This window comes from Malus sylvestris, chromosome 15 (assembly GCF_916048215.2).
Source record: "Malus sylvestris chromosome 15, drMalSylv7.2, whole genome shotgun sequence".
Taxonomy (NCBI): Eukaryota; Viridiplantae; Streptophyta; class Magnoliopsida; order Rosales; family Rosaceae; genus Malus; species Malus sylvestris.
In genome coordinates this window covers 22,336,493-22,358,161 of record NC_062274.1, presented here as the reverse complement: position 1 = coordinate 22,358,161, position 21,669 = coordinate 22,336,493, and the positions used below count along the sequence as shown (strand labels likewise).

The window sequence follows — 21,669 nt, the reverse complement described above, 5'->3', positions numbered from 1 at the left end:
GTACCACAGCTGGTACTCTATAGTGCGATATTATTTTATGCCATAAGTGAAAGCGATTTTAATTTCCCATGTCACTATCCAAAGAAAATCAAACAATCAAGGGATAATTTGATTGCGGTCCTTAATCCTTAATATTCTTTGATTAAAACCTTAATAGTATTCAAAGTTTGATCAAGGTCCCTTGACTTTGTACACCTCATTATATTACTATTAATATTTATATTCTTATAGTTTTGCAATTAATTGTTTGATATTTTATGAGATTTATAATCCTATAAATTTAAAATCCTTCATTATAATACTATTAGAAACGGTTATAATAAAAAAAAATTCAAACATTTTAATTGAATAAATGGATAAAAACTGTGTAAAAATAAGAAATAATAAATGGCAAAAGAATGTATCCATAGTGTTAAAAAAATTGGTACATTTTACAAAAAAATTGGTACATTTCACATATAACAAAGTGGTACATTAATAAAGAAGAATGGGTACATCATAAATAAATTAGGGTACAAATAAAAGATTAAAAATTATGAGTACAAATGAATTTTTAAAAATATAGGTGCTAAAAGAAATTAATAAATGGGTACAAAATAAAACTAAAAAGAAAATACTACAAATTTTTTAAAAAAATGTTGCAAATTAAAAGTGGGTACAAACTAAAAATATAAATATATGGTACAAAGTTTAGGCATAAAACATAAATATACCATATGTAATTTTTCTATCATTGATTAAATATACAATGTCACGTGATGGTATACACATTGGTACAAACACAAATAAAACTTTAAAAAATATGGGCACAAAAAGAAACTAATATATGGGTACAAATTAAAAATGAAAAGAAAATTGGTACAAATTAAAAAATATTTGCAAATTAAAAATTGGTAAAAACTAAAAATAAGAATATATGATAAAAAATTTAGCCATAAATATAAATATACTAATTGTACCATTTTTAACACTAAAGGAATATATTTAAAAATAAAAATATTTTATTATTCAAATAATTAATGATGTTATTAATACTAAGGACCTTGATCAAAAATTGAAAATGAATAGGATTTTAATCAATGGAGTAACAAAAAAAAGGATGTGAACCTAATTTTCCCAAAAATCAATTTCACCAATATTACTAGCAATAATGCATGGATGGTGCTAATCTTCCAGGTGCTTTTCTGTTACACTTTTTACATATTAAACAATTCAATCCTTAGTACCACAAATTTGAAATACCAACTTATTCGATCCCACCAAGAGTTCTTATCCAAATTTATTGTGTTTTACTCTTTTTCCAAATATATATCTGTATTAGTGTCTAAAGCTGCCTTGGTCAATGGCACATCAAGCTGGTGGATTTGGCCGACTATACAAAGTATTTTTCTTCAACTAGGCACTTTCCTCATCGTGGTTTAATGATCATGCTTCTGAAAGTGAAAACTACTAGCAAAAGCGGCCTAACTTTGAACAGCTTTGGTTTTAATTTAAAGCGTGTTTTTATCACACTAACTAAGAGAAATATATACCAGTTTATCAATTCAAGTTTGTCACGATTTTGCTGGCATACTGACGGCTATCCATTTCCCACATGGTGTTTCCAATATTGTTCCTACCTTTAAAATACTCTTTATTGCATGAATTCCAAACTTGGCCTATTTTATTCCTATATAAAGCTAATCTTTGTAGCCAGAGTGACACATAAGTTTCTCCTGTCTATCCTTCCTAAAATTTCTTTTGAGTGTTCATGCATCTGAGATTTTATATCCAATTGACGATACTATATTATCCAGGGAAAGTTTCATACACAGTACCCCAATCTTATTGTTTTTTCATGAATGATTCCTAGTGTTATAGAGGAGAGACATAATATTGGTAGTGGTACCTAGATATAGATTGTGACGAACACACACTACAAGCTAGAATACTCAGACGAGCGCATCTATGCCGAAGCATACTACTACATCCCCGATGGAGGTGGAGGGCAGTGGCGAAAGCTGCGAAACACCGGAAAGGATAAACAAGATTGCTTGTGCTTGTGCTGTGGTAGCCTCCATTATATCCATTATATTTGGCTATGGTATGCTACATTTCACATTTTTCTTTTTAATCTGTTATGTTTGTAGTTTAATACCCCCTTAATTAGATCAATTGGCTTCTAAACAATTTGGTTTTCCCTTATAATTAGATTTTAATTAAACATGAACGCATGATCCAACAATTTATGAATGTGGTAATCATGAAAACCAATTTCTTTCTCAATCTAGATACTGGTGTGATGAGTGGAGCCATGATCTTCATCAAGGAAGACCTCAAAATCAACGATGTACAAGTTGAAGTACTTGCAGGAATACTAAACATTTGTGCTCTAGTGGGATCCCTAGCAGCTGGAAGAACATCTGATTACATCGGTCGGCGTTGCACTATTGTTATAGCCTCCATTATTTTCTTAATAGGTGCAGTGCTTATGGGGTATGGTCCAAACTATGCAGTCCTAATGACTGGGAGGTGCACTGCTGGTGTCGGTGTAGGGTTTGCACTAATGATTGCTCCAGTTTACTCCGCAGAAATTTCATCTGCCAAATCAAGAGGCCGTCTAACCGCGCTCCCAGAGCTTTGCATAAGTCTTGGAATCTTACTAGGGTATGTATCAAATTATTTGTTTGGTAAATTCACTTTGAAACTCGGATGGAGATTGATGTTAGGAGTTGCTGGACTTCCTTCTATTGTCTTAGCTTTTGGGATTCTCAAAATGCCCGAGTCCCCAAGATGGTTGGTGATGCAAGGTAGGCTAGCAGAAGCCAAGAAAACTTTGTTACTAGTTTCTAATTCCAAACAAGAAGCCGAGCACCGTTTTCGCGATATCTTGGTTGCTGCTGGAATCAACAAAAATTGCAACGAAGATGTGGTGAAGGTCAGTAACACCACTAGGGGTGAAGGGGTTTGGAAAGAACTATTTTTGAGGCCAACGCCCGCCGTCCGCAGGATTTTAATTGCAGCGATTGGAATCCACTTTTTTGAGCATGCGACAGGGATAGAAGCTGTTGTGTTATATAGTCCAAGAATATTCAAAAAAGCTGGGATCCTTGGCAAAGACAAGTTATTGCTTGCCACAGTTGGAGTTGGGCTCACAAAAACTGTGTTTATATGTGTAGCCACACTGTTCCTTGACAAAGCTGGGAGAAGGCGCCTACTGTTGACCAGCACTGGTGGCATGATTATAGCCCTAGCAGGTTTAGGGTTTGGTTTGACCATGGCTGAGCACTCCAAAGAGAAGCTGACTTGGGCTCTAAGCTTCAGTATTGTGGCAATATATGTGTTTGTGGCATTCTTCTCAATTGGGCTGGGGCCCATAACATGGGTTTACAGTACTGAGATTTTTCCCTTGAAGCTTAGGGCACAAGGTACCAGTATTGGGGTGGCTGTGAATAGGCTTATGAATGCAACTATTTCTATGAGCTTCATTTCAATTTACAAGGCAATTACAATTGGAGGGGCCTTCTTTATGTTTGCAGGCATAGCTGTTTTAGCCTGGATATTTTTCTTTTTCTTCTTGCCAGAGACCAAGGGAAGGTCCTTGGAAGAGATGGAATTGGTTTTCAGCAAAACTAGTGATGCTAGTAGGTCTAGAAATGGTACTGTATGAATGGGTTCAAGAAGTAATATGTAGAATATGACTAGTTTGGGGATAAAATTAGTGGGACCTGGAATTTGGAATGTGTGTCTGTCAATACATTATGAAGATCTATAATTGTCGGTTTTTTTTTATTACAAGCAATATTATTATTTTAAACTAGACTAAAGCGACGGAGAGAGCTTCAACCCAGAACACAATGAATTGAAAAAAAAAATTCCTATCCACTAGGTCAATCCACCATTTGCCTACAGTTATTCATTAATTAGTATATTTAATGTATTGATTATGTTATGCTTTTACCAATTGCAATGATGTAGTGAAAGAGATTTTATTTATGTTTTATTCAAAAGCTTAATTATGAGGTGATTACAATCTTTGCTTATATAGCAAAAGATTCCAATTCACACTACTAGATTAAACGCCAAATGCCGTAATTCACCTTGCTTTAATTTTTGGGATGACAATTCAAACAAAACAAATTAACTACTGTATATAGGAGGGAGATATTATTCGTATGCGTTGAGAGAAATCCTGCATCAAGGAAAAAAAATCTTGCATGTGCTTATAAGTAGTTGAGTTTCTCATTGTATTGTCAATTAGTTTTATGGTGGAACCTTAACTTTCTTCATGGTCTCAGAACATGTTGTTCCATGTGTGAAACCCAACAGCTACACATGCTCCACGTCATCCGATTAGCGTTGTTCATGTGATTAGCTTGAAAATTTGTTAGACGTGAAAGTGTTGAGAAAAATCCACATCAGAAGAGAATGGATCTTACATTGCTTATAGCCTTATAAGTAGTTGTTTACTTTTCATATTTTCAATGAATTTTACGGTGAAGAAATCTCAATTTCCTTCGTTATGTTTGCGGGCATTTTTGTGGTCGCTTGGGCCTTGGGTTTTATTTTTTCTTTCTATTTTTGCATGTCAGGGAAGAGACCAAACGAAGATCTGTTTTTTGGTCAACTAAAATAAAAAACCTTTATTAAACAAACAACACAAACTTTCAAATCACTGGCCCACAGACAAAATATACAAACAAAAAAGGACTAGCCCAAAAAACAGAAAAGCCCAACCAAAGGTTGAGCCCAAACCAGAAAAAACCGAGAACAACCTAGAACTTTGCTACAGTTGTTTCCACACTAAAAAATCTCGTCCAGCCCGATTCCATGCTTTCGACGAAGCATCCCCACCCCAATTGCCTCCATTAGCTAAGAACATCTCTTTAATAGAAACCACAAGCAGGAAAAAAACTAGCCATGAAGCCAATGAAGATCCACATGCAACGCTGCCAAAGGCACAGAGAGAGAAGTTGATGGTGTTGATGACGCCCGAATCGGTGAGAACATCGAAATTTGACACACCGACTCGATAAATCTCAACGAATCGTGATGAAAAGTGGCTACAAATCAAATTGGAAATGTCCCGGAAAAAGGGATGCCAAAGGATTGTACAGAATAGACTAAAAATGATTGATAGAAAAGGGAAAACACAGTAGAAAAACATAAAGGAAAAAGCATAACAAAAAGAGAAGAAACTGCCATCCTTTTCTGTAGAAACACTTGTGATGATGATTCTAAATTTGAAGTTGCAAATGGTGTTGGAATGCAGTAAAAAAAGCAATGGATAGCAATTTACCATTTAAGTTTGGCTTTTTAGTCAAAATAGTACATGAGATTGTTCTATGTCAATCATTGGTCATTTTGTGAATAATCTTAATTAAATTGAAGAAATCACCAATTCAAAGAGAATGGTTGATTTGACAAAAATATCCTCAATTTAACGAAGATTTTTCATAAAAAAGATCAAAATGATTGACGGTGAATAATCTCAGGGATCACCTCTATTAATTTTAAATCGCAGGGGTCACTGTGATGAGTTATGCCAGTTTCAGGAATCATTTTGGATAAATTTTTTATAATTTGAACAGAAAATTAGGTGAAGCTTTGTATATATGTCAATAATTTCTTGTCACCTCATAATCATTTACTTCTCTTAAAATGAGACGAGAATAGTTTTGTAATTTGAAGGATTTAAAGACACAGATATACAATTGTTCAAGCGGACATGTTAGACTATAGGAATGCGAATTTTCTGACTAGTAAGAATACAATTATTGTTATTCAACTTAATTTAAGAAATATGGCTTAACTATGCACCTAAAATAGAAAGTTAAATCAAATCCATCTAATCTTGCCCACATGACACCTACAAGCAAGGAGAACCTCTGGCAAATTCACATCCACTCCCATCCTCTCACCATCTCCACTCTCTCCACTTAGTTCCCTCTTTTCCCTCATCAGGTTTGAGGAAGGAGAGCAAGGCGTTTTAATTAAGCCCTTGACTCTAAGTCTCTCTCTTTTTTTCTTCCTTTTCCCTTCTCTCTTTTATGAGATCGTAATACACATGAGGAAGCTTTGTCCAAATATTGATAAAGAAGATGGCCTCGAGACGGTTCTTGAGGTCCCCATACCAGAAGAGATGTTCACGAGTATGGGAAGCAACGTGCATTTGCGATGGCAGAACATGTTAACGTGGATGAAGGCTCAAACTTCCGACAAATGGTCTGCGCCGGTCATCGCCGGACGCTTAAACGAGCTGCGATTCTTGCTTTACCTTGTTGGCTCTCCTCTCATCCCTCTTCAAGTTCAATTGGGACATTCCGTCCATCGTCCAGTTAGAGATTCTTCCATCGTAAGAATCATCGATCCTTTTCATAGTTATTAATTTCTTATACTTTGTTACGGATTTCTATTGTTGTTGCTGAAAATGCATGGTTATAAGGCATCCACCATCTTTACTTATTACATTAATATTATTGACAAAATCTCTAACTAATACCAGTTGAGACAATTCATTCGAATGAATACCTAAAGAGAATATACGTATTGTAAAGAAAGAATCAACATTCAAATACATCGTGCAATAGTTCCAACACAATAATGAGAATCTGAAGATCACTTCCTATGCTTGAAATAATCACAATAATTCTACTCAATATGTTACAGCAAGCTTCCACAGCCAAATACATCGTGCAACAGTACACAGCAGCAACCGGAGGGCAACCAGCACTGAACTCGGTGACCAGCATGTGTGTGACCGGCGAGGTAAAGATCAGTGCATCGGATTTTCACCAAGGGGACGTGAGCGTTGAGGTGAAAAGGAGCTCAGCCGAGAGGGGTGGTTTCGTGCTGTGGCAAAAGGATCCGGACTTGTGGTGCTTAGAGCTTGTTGTGTCTGGCTGCAAGGTTATCTGTGGAAGCAATGGCAAGCTTTCATGGAGGCATTCCTCTAACCAACAAACAGCCGTCTCTCAAGGCCCACCTAGACCATTGCGCCGTTTTCTACAGGTACATATACATATATTCTTCAACATATTCTGATTTCTTGTAGGAACGAGAACGAAACTTTTTGCACCACATTTACGGAAATTCGTCTCAAACAGACATGCGCATAAAACTATTCCACTTGAATCGGTACCTCAAAATTTGTATTATATAAGCAAATGGAATTAGCCTAGTGACGTGGTATAAGCAGGCTATCTAGGTTTAGGATTCAAAATTCTATAATGTAACAAAACAAAATCTATGCTAAATAGATCCACATACCTGATAGAATTAATTTGTCAATACAAGTGGGATCCCATTGACAGATGTAGTGTGTGAGTAAATGTGAAGATTTTCTTCTTAAATATTTGTTTTTGCTACATTTCTTAAAAACTGTTCAGTAGGGTAACTAATTTCATGGAATTGAGAACTGATTTGACGTGAACATATGCAGGGTTTAGACCCAAGGGCCACGGCCAATCTATTCGCAGATGCAATGTGCATCGGTGAGAAGATCATCCACGACGACGATTGCTTCATCCTCAAGCTAGAAACAAGTCCAGCAATTCGTGAGGCACAGAGTGGTCCAAACTATGAGATAATTCACCACACAATATGGGGATATTTTAGCCAGCGATCGGGTCTACTGGTGAAATTTGAGGACTCAAGGCTACTTAGCATGAAAAACAAAGGGGACGACACGGATGTGTTTTGGGAGACGAGCACCGAGTCGGTGATACAAGATTACAAGTACGTCGACGGCATCAACATTGCTCATAGTGGGAGGACTAGGGTTAAGGTGTTCAGATATGGTGAGCAATCTGCCAACCACAAGAGGGAGATGGAGGAAACGTGGAAGATTGATGAGGTGGATTTTAATATATGGGGTTTGACAATGGAGAGCTTTATGCCCCCTGCTGAAATGAAGCAAGGATAGTTGATTTGATACGAGAAATTTTGTTTCTGTTTTTAATTTACAAAGAGATAGCTGAAAGAAAATTAAAAAAATGTGTAAATACTAGTGAGCGTGGAAGTGATACACGTATGGCAAGTGATGAAAAGATTTTGTAAAAACAATTTTGTTAAGCTGCATAATTGAATTGAAATTTTGTTTGTACGTTAATTGGCTTTGCATATAAAAGGGTGTGGTTATAATTTCCCGTAGTATAGAATGCTTCAAATTTATAACCGTAAAATATCTATTTTGCAATAGTGTTCTTTTTTTTTTTCTTCTGTTTTTAGGAACAAATGATATTATCTATATTGAAGGAAAATGATCAACTTAGCTTGACAATGGGTTAGTAATAATGCAGTTCAAATTCTCCTTTAGTGAGAATCAAACCTAAGATCTCTCACTTACAAGTGAAGATGAATGCCATTAAACCATAATACTAAGTGACACTTGCAATAGCTTTAAATCTCAATGTTTAAGAGCTCGTTTGGAAGTGCTTTTAAAATGGTTGAAAGTTTTTTTTTTTTTTGTGAAAATGTTTTTGGGACCAATATCTAGTAAAAATGTAAGTAAAACTTGGAAAAACACATGAAGTGCTTTTAGAATAAAAAAAAATTTTCTTCAAAAACATGCCCTAAATCTGATTGTTCATTTTGTGAGCATTTAATGGTTGCATTGTAAAAAGATTGATATAGTTAGTGAGCATTTTGTGTAATTTTCTATATTTTTAATGAAAATTTTATTTTCTGACCAAAGAAATAAAAAAGAAAAGTGGTTGGTCTCATAAATTCCGCTAGCTTATTCTTTAAAGCCTGTATAAAACTCCCAAAGCTACATACGGTTTAGAAGCTGCTTAAAGTTTAGCGCCTCAAAATTCAGAGAGTTTAGCTATTCAACCATTAACGCTTTCACTAAAAGCCATGCAAATGGAGGAGGAAGATCTTCATTGTAGGGTCCCATTATTAACTGTGCTGGGAGAAATTTTGGGCCCCGATGACAACCTTACAAGACTCTTGATATGTCATGCTAATCTTGACTTATTCTTTGATCTCACTTTCCTCACACACCAACTACAATTCGGGGAAGGTAGATTGTTTACCCTCCTGTTTGGGTGCCCTTTTTATCCCCTCCTATTTATGCGGTCATGATTAAGCCACGTCAACATTTTATATTCTTATTGCTTTTTATCTTATTATCTCTATAAAAAAAATTAATATAAAATGTTGACGTGGCTTAACCGTGACCGCATAAAATAAGAGGAGATGAAAAGGGCACCCAAACAGGAGGGCAGACAATCTGCGTGCCATGTCAAAGACCATCTCTTGTGCTAGAGGCCTTCTTCAAAGTTTATTAATTGAATCAAGATCATAGAGAAGCAATGAGACACTATATTGTAATTATAGTATGGAACGCTCTTTTTTTTTCAATCGAGTTGAAATCACTTTTAAAATTTTATCGATGTCCGAATAAAATGCAAGTCCATCGTTTGTTGTATTTATCCATTGTCACAGTACTATTAGTGTATAGGATCCTTAAAAAATATTAAAAAAATAGAATAAAATAAAAACTATTCAATTAATACCACATGAAATACGACTTCCTGTTCACCAAATTTTAGAGGGCAGCTTTGTATCTAGAGTTTGAGGATGTGAATTTACACAATATCTACCATCAACATAGATGGTTGATCTGTTGTATAAACTCGAATTTTTATCAAGTTAGTCATATGTTTTATTTTTGTTTCATCCATTAAGGTTACTCTGAAACATTAAAAAATAAATAAATAAATAAAATAAGTAAAAAAACTTATTTTTAGTTATGACACATATATTATCCACCAAATCTCACTTTATTTTTTATATATTTACATTGACTCACTTAACCACGTGCACTCTTCTTTTGTGTTTCACTTTACCTCCTATACTCTATATTGTCTTACTTTAACATTTGCATTTTTACTTAATGTCCCATTTACATTATTCTGTCAAATAAGTTTAAAGAGTTGTAAATTGTACTAACATGGCATAGAAAATTTAGTCTTTTCAAATACGTTGGTTGTCTAGAATGTTAGGTGGGTTAAACTCAAACTAGGTCTTAATTATTCAGATTAAGAGAAAATATAAGAGAATGTTGAATTTCAAGATTCGTGAATTAAAATATTGTTTTTGGACCTTTTTACAAAGATTCAAAGAGTTCTATCATCAGAATCTCTACTTCTATCGCAATCCTCTTTCTTTTTCTTTTTTCTTTTTTTTTTTAATCTGGAGAAATCAAACCTATTTCAACTTACCCCACATCCTTACACTCCAGGATCTTACCAGCATAGTTGAAAAGACTAAATTGTTCATGCCACTGCTAGCACAATTGATGGCTATTTTTAACTTATTTGACAAAATCGGGTATATAAGACATTGAGGAAGAGTGCAAGTAAGACCATACATAATGTAGGGGTAAAGTGGACACGAAGAAAAGTGTAGGTCATAAAGTAAGTCAATATGTAGTGTAGAAGCTAAAATGAGATTTGGTAAAGAGCAAGTACGACAACAACAACAACAACAAAGCCTTATCTACTAAGTGGGATCGACTATATGAATCCTACAACGCTATTGTGCTTGGTTATGCGCCAAGTCTTTTGTAAGGTCTAAATACTCCATGTCCTTTCTTAGTGTCTATTTCCAAGTCTTCCTAGGTTTTCCTTTAACCTTATTGCCCTGAGCCTCTATCTCATAATCATATTTCCTAACCAGAATATTTGTAGGTCCTTCGCTCACATGTCCAGACCATATTTTCGACCCTCAAAATAGTACAAGCCGGAAAACAGACCACGAAAGCCCAATAAAATTCAAAGGCCAAAGAAGAATAGGAAGCCCAAGGCCTAGTAGAATCAAAATGAGGCATGTCCGAGTGCTATAACCAACCACTCACCAGCCTCGTTCGACGAACGACATAAAGTACTTTCTCACCACCAAGGACACGTGGGGAGACCGACAACTTAATGGCACAAAACTTTAGGGGCAGGCCTACTCAGACACCAGTTAAGCCATATGTCAACCACCAAATAAAAGTAGGAGTCTAGGATGGGACGTAAAGGCAATCAGACCATTGCTCGGGAATGGCATCGTTGACTTATCAAGGCCAAGCAGGTTGCTCACTACACATTGAGCTAGAAGGACGTGCAATTTCGACTGAGTAAATGTCACTTCATCAGCGAATATAGACTAATAGTGAAAAATGTTATTAGCAAGCAAGCCTATTTAAGTGGCTCATTAGATGCCATAAAAGTAAAGGTAGGTGAGCCCAAGGTTTTTTGGGTTCACTGTATATAAAGGGGTGTGAAACTCTTGTAATGGGGTTTGATAACTAAGGGGGGTGTATTCAATTGAGATTTTGATAGATTTTAATTCTTTTAATGAATCTAGGGTATTCAATCAGGATTTTAAGTGATTTTCTGAAATTCAAGGTGTATTCAATTAGAATTTTAAGATAGTTTATTAAAATCCTTAGAAATACGGGTGTATTCAATTATGATTTTAAATAAGTTTATAACATTCCAGGTGTATTCAATTAGAAATTGATTTTAAAGAATTTGAGAAAGTTGAGGAATTAGAGGGAATTGGAGAGATTTCGTAGTGTATTTTAAGCATCCACAAATCTCACATCTCCCCATGAGATTTTGAGGGAATTGAATCAAAATTTTATATGGAATTTCTACAGATCAATTAAACTCCATAAAAATCCATGAATTTATAAATCCATTAAAGTCTCTCAAATTCTCAATTGAATACACCCCTCCTAAAAGAAGAGAGTTATTGTCTTTACCCTAGCACTACTTGTAATATTTGAAATCAATATATTATGAGCAATAAAATGGATGTAGCCCATTTTTAAGGGTGAGTTCATTATGGCTTCGATTCCACACCCACCAATGACTAATTATTTTAGTTTGTTAACCTATAAGTTTTGAGCGTTAACACACGTTAATTAACTGATTTTCTCTCATCTTATCTTAAATGAGCCATTCATAATTTCTCTAAGATATCTTCGTGTTTAATCCTGTCATTTGTTGTGTACCTAATTATCCAATAAAACATTTTCATTTTAGCTATACTTATTTTTTACCTGTATTAATGTATGATCATTCAATATTCCATGCTATAAAGCATCCTATAAAAATTTTCTTTGAACGTTATTGACAACGATTTCACAACACACGTGTTATAACTGAAAAATAAGTCGAATAAAAATTTAAAAAATGAAGCGGCCAGAACTTTCCAGCGAATATGTTCTTATATTCCTGAATCAAATCCGTTACTTTTGAGGCAAACGAAACGCCTTCGTGGTCCTCCCTGGTTGGCCACCGTAGGGCGCAGCACCACGCCGACAGGTGTCCCCAAGAAAACCGCCATAAGTTACCCCATTTGGAAAAAAAATGTGGGGATCACGGCCATTCCAGAGTTTCTGCATAAGGAAAAGGTAACCAACAGCTGCCACGTGGGGCATCCTCATGTTCCCAATGCCACGTACTCGAATTTCTGCGGTGTATTACTGGCCACGTAACGTTACGTGGTGATCTTGCTCATCCGTGCATTGGCTCACTAGAGTCAACCAGTCAATGAGTCACGACCGACCAAATAAAAATGCAGAGTTCTTATAAACACTTCCTCTCACAATACTTTGTTTTCTTCATCAGATATCAATCGCTACGCTTATCTGTTTCTGTCTCCCATCTCCCAGAAAGCAAAAGAAAATTTCTGTTTCTCTCTCTATATCTTTCTGTCTTGTCTCTCTCACTATTAAGAAAATGGAGGCTGCACCAATTCGGATTGATAGGAAACCATCCATAGAAACCGAGCCAAGAACGTTGGGAATGGAACAAATTGAATTTGCAAGGGTACTTATGTTAATTCTTTTCTGGGTTTTTGAGACATGCATATATGCTCCTCCTTGGCAAGAACAGTTCATTTCGTGATGGCAAAAACGGGACGATTTACTATTTACCGTATAAGACTCCTGTATTAAGCAGAAGGAAGAGAGTAAAGTACACGAGGTTTTATATGGCGAATACAAGATCATTTCTTTATCCCTTTTTGCTACAGTATATGGAATGAAAATTGGAATTATGAGTTTGAATTTTTTTAAAAAATTATCTTACTTTTTATGGGTTTGTAATTTATAAGTGTGGTGATATCGTGCAGGAGGCAGCCAAGTATGTGGTGAATACAAAGAATATGGAAGAAGCAATGCGCATTTTCACAGAGGTTTGTTGTGGTTGAAAAAACCCTTTCAATAATTTTTTGAATAAATATTTTATAACAATATTAGAGACCAAGATTTAAATTAACTAAATTATTATTAATTTTGCAGGGTTTGGAGCCAGTGGTTAGTTCGATCCAGCAAAGTGGTGATGAAGTGATGATGGCTTCAGTTGAGGAGCCTGAGTACTCGGAACATTATTACAGAAGACCACGAGGACCCAGGGAGATTGTCTCAGCACCTTTTTAGCTGGTGATTAAATACTTTTGTAATTTAATTACTGCAGGTGTTTTGAATGTAAAATATTGCACAGGATATGGATTGCTTGTTTTTGTTTTTACTTCAGTCGGTCTTTTTGTAACTTGTTCTTCTTACGATGCCGAAAAAGTTTTGAATTGATTGAGATTTTCCCTAGTATAGCAAACTTGGACTTTTTTTTCTTCAGATTGTTTTTCTTTTCTTTTTAAAAGGGACCAACAGTTGACATCGCCACCGCAGTTCACTCTTCCGGAGGCTAAAAGAGCTCATAGGGCATTTCAACTTCATCTGGTCATTATCGTGTGATTTATAAACAGTCAGGAATAGAACTGAGGACGTGTCATGTGAAACAAGAGTCTAGAATTCATCTTCAATTACTGACCACCGTGGTAGTTTCTTGTAGACTGTTCGTTTATTCTTTTCCGGCTCGTGCATGATCGTGGATAGACTTTTCAATGTTCTAAAAAAAGTACAATAATATATTTGATTAAAAACTTTAAAAAATATATATAACCAATTATATCATGACATTTAGTGTTTCGTGCTGTATTCTTAGGTACCCTAAAAAATTTCTCGTGACAGTAATCTTTAACTAATTAATACTCTCGTGACAGTAATCCCTAACTAATTAATACTGATTCTAATCTAACTACTAGTGACAGTGACCCCACTAGTACTGATTCTAATCTAACAACCAATACACGTAGTAGGGATGAGATATTCTATGAAAGGTTTATTCTCTTTCATAAATTCAATTATTCAACTGAAGTATTTACTGCGATCAGGTTTAACATGATGACTATCTTAGTAGGTGCATGTGGAATGTCCTCTTTTATTTTGGATTTTAGGGATTTGATTTGCGTATCTTAACTTAGAGCTGCAGAGTTTTTTTAATCTCATTTTCCATTTCGAGTTGAAAGAAGGATCGTCCTGATATCACGTTAATGTTTCAAAGATTTTGAAAATTCACTACTAATTATATCGATATTGTCATTAATTTATTTATTTTGAACTTCAAAATTTAGTTCGAGTGTTTTAACTCAGGATGTAGATTTTTAGTTCATTGTCACATTTCGGCTCAATCGAACCCAGAGGATCACTTGCTTTAATACTATGTCAAAGTTTTAGATACTCTAGTGGCCAACTAATTAATATAAATATTTTTCTTAGCTTGACCACCTATGAAATTAGATGCAAGTAGAGATTTTATACGATTAGTAATGGAACCTCAATATGATTTTTTGTGTTGTCTAACGTTTATGGGCTTCATATTTGATTTTCTCTTTCGGGTTTTGTTGTGATTTAGGCCTCATCTCTTTCGTAATTTTTTTAACAAATGATATTATCTACACTAAAAGAAGAAAAGGTAATGAACTTAGCCTCACATTAGTAGCCCATTAATGTGGTTCAAATTCACTTTTGATGAAAATCGAACCTAAGACCTTTCACTTCTTACTTCCAAGTGAAGATGAATACAACTAGACCCTAATACTAGGGGGTGTAGTCAATTTGGATTTCATAGGATTTTAAAAGATTTTTTTAAGTGACAAATTTCAAAGGATTGTAGAATCCTTACAACTTTCAAATGGATTTTTAAGGATTCTTATGGATTTTGATTAAAGATTTGAAAGAATTCTTATCGACTTTGATTAAGGATTTGATTGGATTTTGAGAGACTCTCTTGCCATTTTAAAATGTATTTTTAAATAAAAAATAAAATTTAAACTTGAAAGTAAATGAAGAACTGTGCCCAGTTCTCCTAAGTAACCCCTATCCTCCATGTCCATGGTCTTCCACGGCAGAAACCTTCCACCATAATCATTCATTCATGAAAGCGCTTCTGACTTTTGACTTTTTTTCTAAAAGGTGATTCCTTTTATTCGAGAGAGAGAGGAATGGATGATGCAAATGTAGGAAAAATGAAGGAGTCTATTAGCAAATGCGAGAGAGAAGAATGGATGCTGCAAAGGTAGGAAAAATGAAGGAGTCCATCAACAAATGCAACTCAAACCCTTCAATTATCCACACCCCTTCTCTCACCTTCTTCAAGTCCTATCTTCAAAGGTATGATCAACTTTGCTATCATTATCCACACCCCTTCTCTCGCCTTCTTCAAGTCCTATCTTCAAAGGTATGATCAACTTTGCTATCTTTGTATACGATCGTATATATACAATGGTATATTGATTGTATATTGAGAGGATGAGGTGGGTGGCTGAGATGTCAAAAGGAAGGAAGGAAGGAAGGATGGGTTTCTTGGAGAAAATAAAGAGTGAGAAAGAAAGCTCGAGTTGCAGTGTGAGGAGAGAGAAAAAGAAAGTGAGGGGTTGAAAATAAATCCTAGGGTTGGAGGTAGGATTTTGTTATGCTCACCATTCATTCTCAAATCCTATAAAATCTCTTATTGAAGGAAGTCCTTTAAAATCTATGATTTTTTTAATACCTATAGATTTGTATGGACTCTATAAAAATCTTTTAAAATCCTAGTTGACTACACAAGGATTCTAAAGTCTTTCGAAATCCTTTAATTGACTACCTCTATATTTGAATAGACTATTTTAAAATTTTGTAAAATCCTAATTGACTATACCAAGATTCTAATGTCTTTTAAATTCCTTTAAAATCCTTATTTGACTACACCCCCTAATGACATCTCATCCGCAATATTGAAAATGAAAATAATATACCGTGATTCTCCATAACATGTTTTTCACAAATAAATGGTTAAGATTTAACTAAAGGAGATTTAGTTAAATCTCAACCACCTATTATTCTCAAATCATGCTTAGAAGAGAACAACTCGAACAATATATTTCTATATATCTCAAATTAGTTGATAGTTATAGCTTCCTTTTTATTTAAGAGCATATCCAGTGGAATCCTTAAATATGGACAACCACCGTATAAAATAGGTATAAAACAAATATAGGGACAAAATGAATTTCTAATGGATCAAAAAGTGAGTTCTTAATGTATAGGGACTCATTGGATACATAATGTATGTCTTCACACACAGGGATTGTACATGGACAACCTTGAGTGGAAAACGAAACCCACAATCTTGATTGTAGCTGTTAATGCTTTTAATTAATTAAAAAATGGTTAACATAAACAAAAAAAGCACCTTGAGTGGAAAACCGTACCCACGATATTGATTGAAGAATTTTTCTTTTAATGTTTTTAATTTTAATGCTTTAATTAATTAAAAAAAAGGAAAACTAATGAAAAAGGTTTGAAAACTTTGAGTTTTAATGATAAGGACAAAATAAAGGGTAAAGTGAATAGTAACATGATTGATTTTTTAGTGTAAAAATATGGTTTTTCGTTAAAGTGAACAGTACCGGGTGTTTTTCGTTAAAGTTCCCTTAAAAAAAAGGTTAACATAAGAAAAAAATGTGCACCGAATCAAATTATCACATAAAACCATAAAAACTTCAAATTTAAGGATTCTACTATAAAAACTTTATCATTGGAGGCAATATTCCTTTAGAGATACAAAGATTCCCTTTAAATCTTTAAATGAGTACTAAAATTTGAAAGCACGTACTTCCTTTGGAAGCCTTTTTATTATCCTCTCTAAGGACGGGTGCTATATATCATTTTCTACTATTGATTATAACTCCACTTTCATAAATCAAATTTCTTTCTTTTCCTTTATTTTTTCGGCGCCAATAGGTCACAATAATTACACAATTTACACAAGTTCCTCAAAATATTAGCACAATCGGATTTCAACTCAAGGTTTGCCTTGGGATTAGACTTAGAAACAAAATACTAAGAGACGATTTATCTTAATATTGTGTTCGACAACGTTGAATAAGAAGTTACTTTGCAATATGCAAATTCTTATGCAATAATACATTGATAAATGGGGGTGCACTGGCAGTATATTTTTAAATAAAATAAAAATCACGATATATATACACTATTACATTTAACATAGACTAAGAATTAAAAAAAAAAAGTCTCTGTTTTGATGGATTACAAAAGCGAGCATCTTTTAGTATGTATTATTGTATGATTCTGTTTTGAGGGTCAAATTTATCAATCTTTGGAAGACACTTCAAAAGACAATTGGCAAGGCAGCAACATTGCTGCCAACATTATCTTTGTGCAATCACATCTTATCGGTAGACACTTCAAAATAATAGTCTGATCTCCACTAACCAGTAATACCTTTGTTGAAAGCAACTTGTAATGCATCTGTATAATATACACAGCCAAAATTTTGTCCGCAAGAAAAAGGAAACTTCATGTTGCTTATTCTCTTTTCTAATTTTGGTAGATACAACAGCACTAGAATCAAACCGCATGTAAGCAACGCGTAATCAATTATAACATGTTATCAAACATAAATTATATTCTATTGCAGCCTACCTTCCATTACCCAACCCGTTAACCTATGTAACAAAACAAGTGGACCTGCATGTCCCATATCATGCATTTTACCACTGCAGCGATGGTCCGAATGCTCTATTATACAAACCAACCCCGTAACTCAATCATCCCAAGTACCCCTTTTGTTAGTCATTGTCATGACCAAAAAATGTAACGTGACAGTGTCGCGAATCTTAAAAACGCATAAGAGTTGCATGCTTCATCTCAGAACACGACAATTCTCTTGTATCTTTAACATACGCAAGGCCTCTAATACTATTAACAAAATAAATATCAGAGTTCAAGCAAAAGCCATAACATTCAAAACTATTTCAAAAGCATCATTTTTACAAAAGAAACCCCAGAAATATATATTTATTTATATGGAGGTTGTAAAGGTTTAGGAAAAAAAAAATGAGGCAAAAGGAATCGAGAGCATGTGAGTTCAAGAGGATTCTTTTATCTTCTTGTTTTCGGTGCACTGTTTCCCAAAGGCCAGAAAGGAAGAAAAAATAGCCATGGTTCTTCTTTAGGTATCAAAAGAAGAAAATTCATAGGTTAATCTCTAGACATCCGATTTGCAATCTGTTTTTGCCTCTATGATCACAACGTCAAGCTCTACAAACAAAGGTAAGAATTCAGAGCTCATTTGCAAATTCGAAATTTTTATTAATTGGAGATTTCATGTTAATAAGTTTAAAAATTCACATTTGAAGTGCTGCATGGTTGAATTGAGAGTTTTGAAAGTCTCAATAGGTAAAATTTTAGTTGATTTTGAGTTATTGGATTCAATTGTGCATTGGTTGTTAGATGACATTGGGTATATGGCTAAAGCCATGAATGGATTTCATGGAAAGTGCTAATTAAGCTGGGACTCAATATGAATAAATATTAGATTTGGTCATTTTGGGACATACATGCACTATGTTAGATGGAATTGTGAAGTATTAGTATGTGTTGGTGCATGTGAAGTGTGTAATGGTATGTTTTTTTTTTTTGCATGTTAGGAAAAAGAGTTTTGATTTCTCTAGCATGTGATTTATGTTATTCTATATTGTACTGACTACCTGAGAGTGAAGGGGGCTGTGACTACCTTGGGCTTCGATCCCCTAAACCTGTGAAGAGTCCTATACAAATGGACTCGTACCATTAACCGTAAGGGGAGGGTACTTGTGTCTGTGGTATAGGTTGTAAGTGGATACTTTCACTACCCTATCTTCTGTTGGTATTATTTGAGAATATTTTTTTTAGGTATGGGTAGTTGGCCGCGTTTTCGATTGTCAGGACAAAAAGAATCTAGGGATCCTGCTATAGTTAACTTGCATGAGCATGAAATAAATTTTAACTCAAGCCAAGGGTTTTTTGTGTGCAAATTGTTTCTTTTATACGTAGTACAAAGGTATATCTAGTTTCAAACCCAGCTAGGGTGCCTCCCGAGGGGGTGCAAATGATTGTATGTGATGCTCACCCCTACATTTTCAGGTGCTGTGCGAGATTGAATGGAAGAGTTGGACTAAGGTGTGTGGTTGTAGCTTGTTAACCTCAAAGCTTTCGAGTCAGAAAATCAGCTTTTGAAATGTAAATATTGATTTTCTAGTTTCAGTGGAAAATGTTTATGTGTAGCCTCTTTTGCTTATGTATATTTTATCTACAACTTATGATTTTCTTGTCTGTTGTAAACTAAATTTATAGGATTTCTTTTGTAAAAAGGTTGCTTATGAAATAGTTCTGAATGTTATGGCTTTTGCTTGAACTCTGATATTTATTTTATTAATAGTATTAGAGGCCTTGCGTATCTTATTGATAAAAGAGAATTGTCGTGTTCTGAGACAGAGCATGCAACTCTCATGCGTTTTTAAGATTCGCGGCGTCTTAAAGATACAAGAGAATTGTCGTGTTTTGAGACAGAGCATGCAACTCTCATGGGTTTTTAAGATTCGCGGCGCTGTCATGTTACATTTTTAGGTCTTGACAATCATCTTGTTCTTTTCTTGGTCGCCAGAGTCCTCACTACTTTGTATCATTCCTATAATTTCACTTTTGTCACCCTTGCTAGTTCCACAAGAGTTGAAACACTTCCGTATATATTCCAATAAAATCCATCCACCCCAATATGCATTGACACATGCATATAATCAACATTATGACGATATCCACATTACCAAAAATAACAATAATATGTCAATGTTCTAATATAAACATTTATATTAGTTATAAACATACCAAGTATAACACATATTTCACAAAGCTTAAACAAGACAAATAATAAGTTCTATAAGAAACCTTCTACCCCGATTCCAAAACTAAAACAAAGATCCACGTCACTATCGCAATAGCTAGACTCCACGTACTTGAGCAAGCTCCTCATCACTCCTAAGCCATGTATTTCCTCCACTCTAATTTCTTTTCTAATCACACTATAAACATGTACACACACACACACATGTACCAACCAACCTCTACGTAAACTAATGCAAGCATTGCATGCCATCCTATTCTCACTCAAGTACTTATTGGTTTTGAAAAGAAATGGCAATGAGCTTCTCCTGTTTATACTAGTAGAGGCTGTTAGTAAATTAATAACTAAGTAAAAGTAGTAATAAAATATGGAAATTTAAGACCGGTTCTTATCTTAATGGCAATGAGCAGAAAGGGATCCTCTTCGGATCACTTCCACCTAATCCTCCTCATCAAACAATCCGGGCTATTGAAATTTGATCCAACAGCTAAAGTTATTTAAGACCGGTTCTTATCTTAATGGCAATGAGCGGAAAGGGATCCTCTTCGGATCACTTCCACCTAATCCTCCTCATCAAACAATCCGGGCTATTGAAATTTGATCCAACAGCTAAAGTTATTATAACTTTTAAAGTGGGCCCGTGTTTTTAGCCGTTTTATCATATTTCAAGGGCCCGGATTGTTTGATGAGGAGGATAGCGGCGCCGTCGTCTCTTTGATGCTGCATCTTGGCTGCTATTGCATCGTTAAAGGGAGAGAGAATATGGGAGGGAAGGAGAGATAGTAGAGGAAGAGAGAATAAATGGGCTAAATTAAAAAATTAATTTGTTTTTTTTTTTAAATCCATATTTGCCACATCAGCACACAAACAGATTTTTAACAGAATGCAGAAGGAATGATGACATTGATCGATTTTCAAATTTCATTGACCATCTTGATGGGGTAGGTCAATTCAATAGACCATTTGTGATAAAAACCCAACTTTGTTAAGGTGATACAGGAAAAGTAAGGGAAGAGGTTTAAGTGACTAATGTAAAAAAAAATGGGGATGTGCTATCCACACACCCATTTTTACTTCTCACACACCCTCTTAATTTCCGACCGTCGAGTCGAATGAATTGTAGATCAAAATACATAATTAAATAATGAGTGCGTGAGAAGTAAAAGGAGTGTGTAGATATCATATCCCAAAAAAATACAAAAATCATGCTTAAAATGTATGTTTAACTTTTTGGTTTTTGAAAAATGAAAAAGTATATGAAAAAATAAGGAATATAAGGGGTATTGCCGTATTGGAATCAATTTTAATTCACTCTTGTTGTTACGTTTTCTAAAATCTGCCCCACTGCTTAAAAATTAGAAATTAAATTAGATTATTTGACTCCATTTCCTTTGGAAGAAATAGTAATATTTATTAAAACAACTTTAATAGTATAACAAAGACACGTATAAGACGAGATCAAATTTTCTACATACAAATACCATACATGCATACAAATACTGACACAAATAGCATACATATCATACTAACATACATGCATCGGAGAATTCCCAATTTCAGATCAAACTGTATAAAAACCTCAATATCAGAATCAGAGAATCCCCAATCTCAAAATCTCAATCCC

At 34.7% G+C, this 21,669-nt stretch overlaps 3 protein-coding genes across 3 annotated transcripts; all 3 read left to right on the top strand.

Moving 5' to 3' along the window:
• The first annotated feature begins 1,689 nt into the window (after positions 1 to 1,689).
• Positions 1,690 to 3,806, top strand: LOC126604882 (probable polyol transporter 6). The gene is made up of 2 exons (XM_050272208.1): positions 1,690 to 2,083; positions 2,271 to 3,806. The coding sequence occupies exons 1-2, from the start codon at positions 1,948 to 1,950 to the stop codon at positions 3,647 to 3,649; spliced, it is 1,515 nt and encodes a 504-aa protein (XP_050128165.1). The 5' UTR covers positions 1,690 to 1,947; the 3' UTR covers positions 3,650 to 3,806.
• Positions 3,807 to 5,924: 2,118 nt separating this feature from the next.
• Positions 5,925 to 8,089, top strand: LOC126604883 (uncharacterized). Its single transcript, XM_050272209.1, has 3 exons — positions 5,925 to 6,334; positions 6,649 to 6,990; positions 7,421 to 8,089. The coding sequence occupies exons 1-3, from the start codon at positions 6,047 to 6,049 to the stop codon at positions 7,901 to 7,903; spliced, it is 1,113 nt and encodes a 370-aa protein (XP_050128166.1). The 5' UTR covers positions 5,925 to 6,046; the 3' UTR covers positions 7,904 to 8,089.
• A 4,500-nt stretch (positions 8,090 to 12,589) lies between these two features.
• On the top strand, positions 12,590 to 13,615 carry LOC126604885 (uncharacterized). Its single transcript, XM_050272211.1, has 3 exons — positions 12,590 to 12,809; positions 13,114 to 13,176; positions 13,283 to 13,615. Exons 1-3 carry the CDS (start codon positions 12,720 to 12,722, stop codon positions 13,418 to 13,420), a joined length of 291 nt encoding a protein of 96 aa, XP_050128168.1. The 5' UTR covers positions 12,590 to 12,719; the 3' UTR covers positions 13,421 to 13,615.
• Positions 13,616 to 21,669: the final 8,054 nt, after the last annotated feature.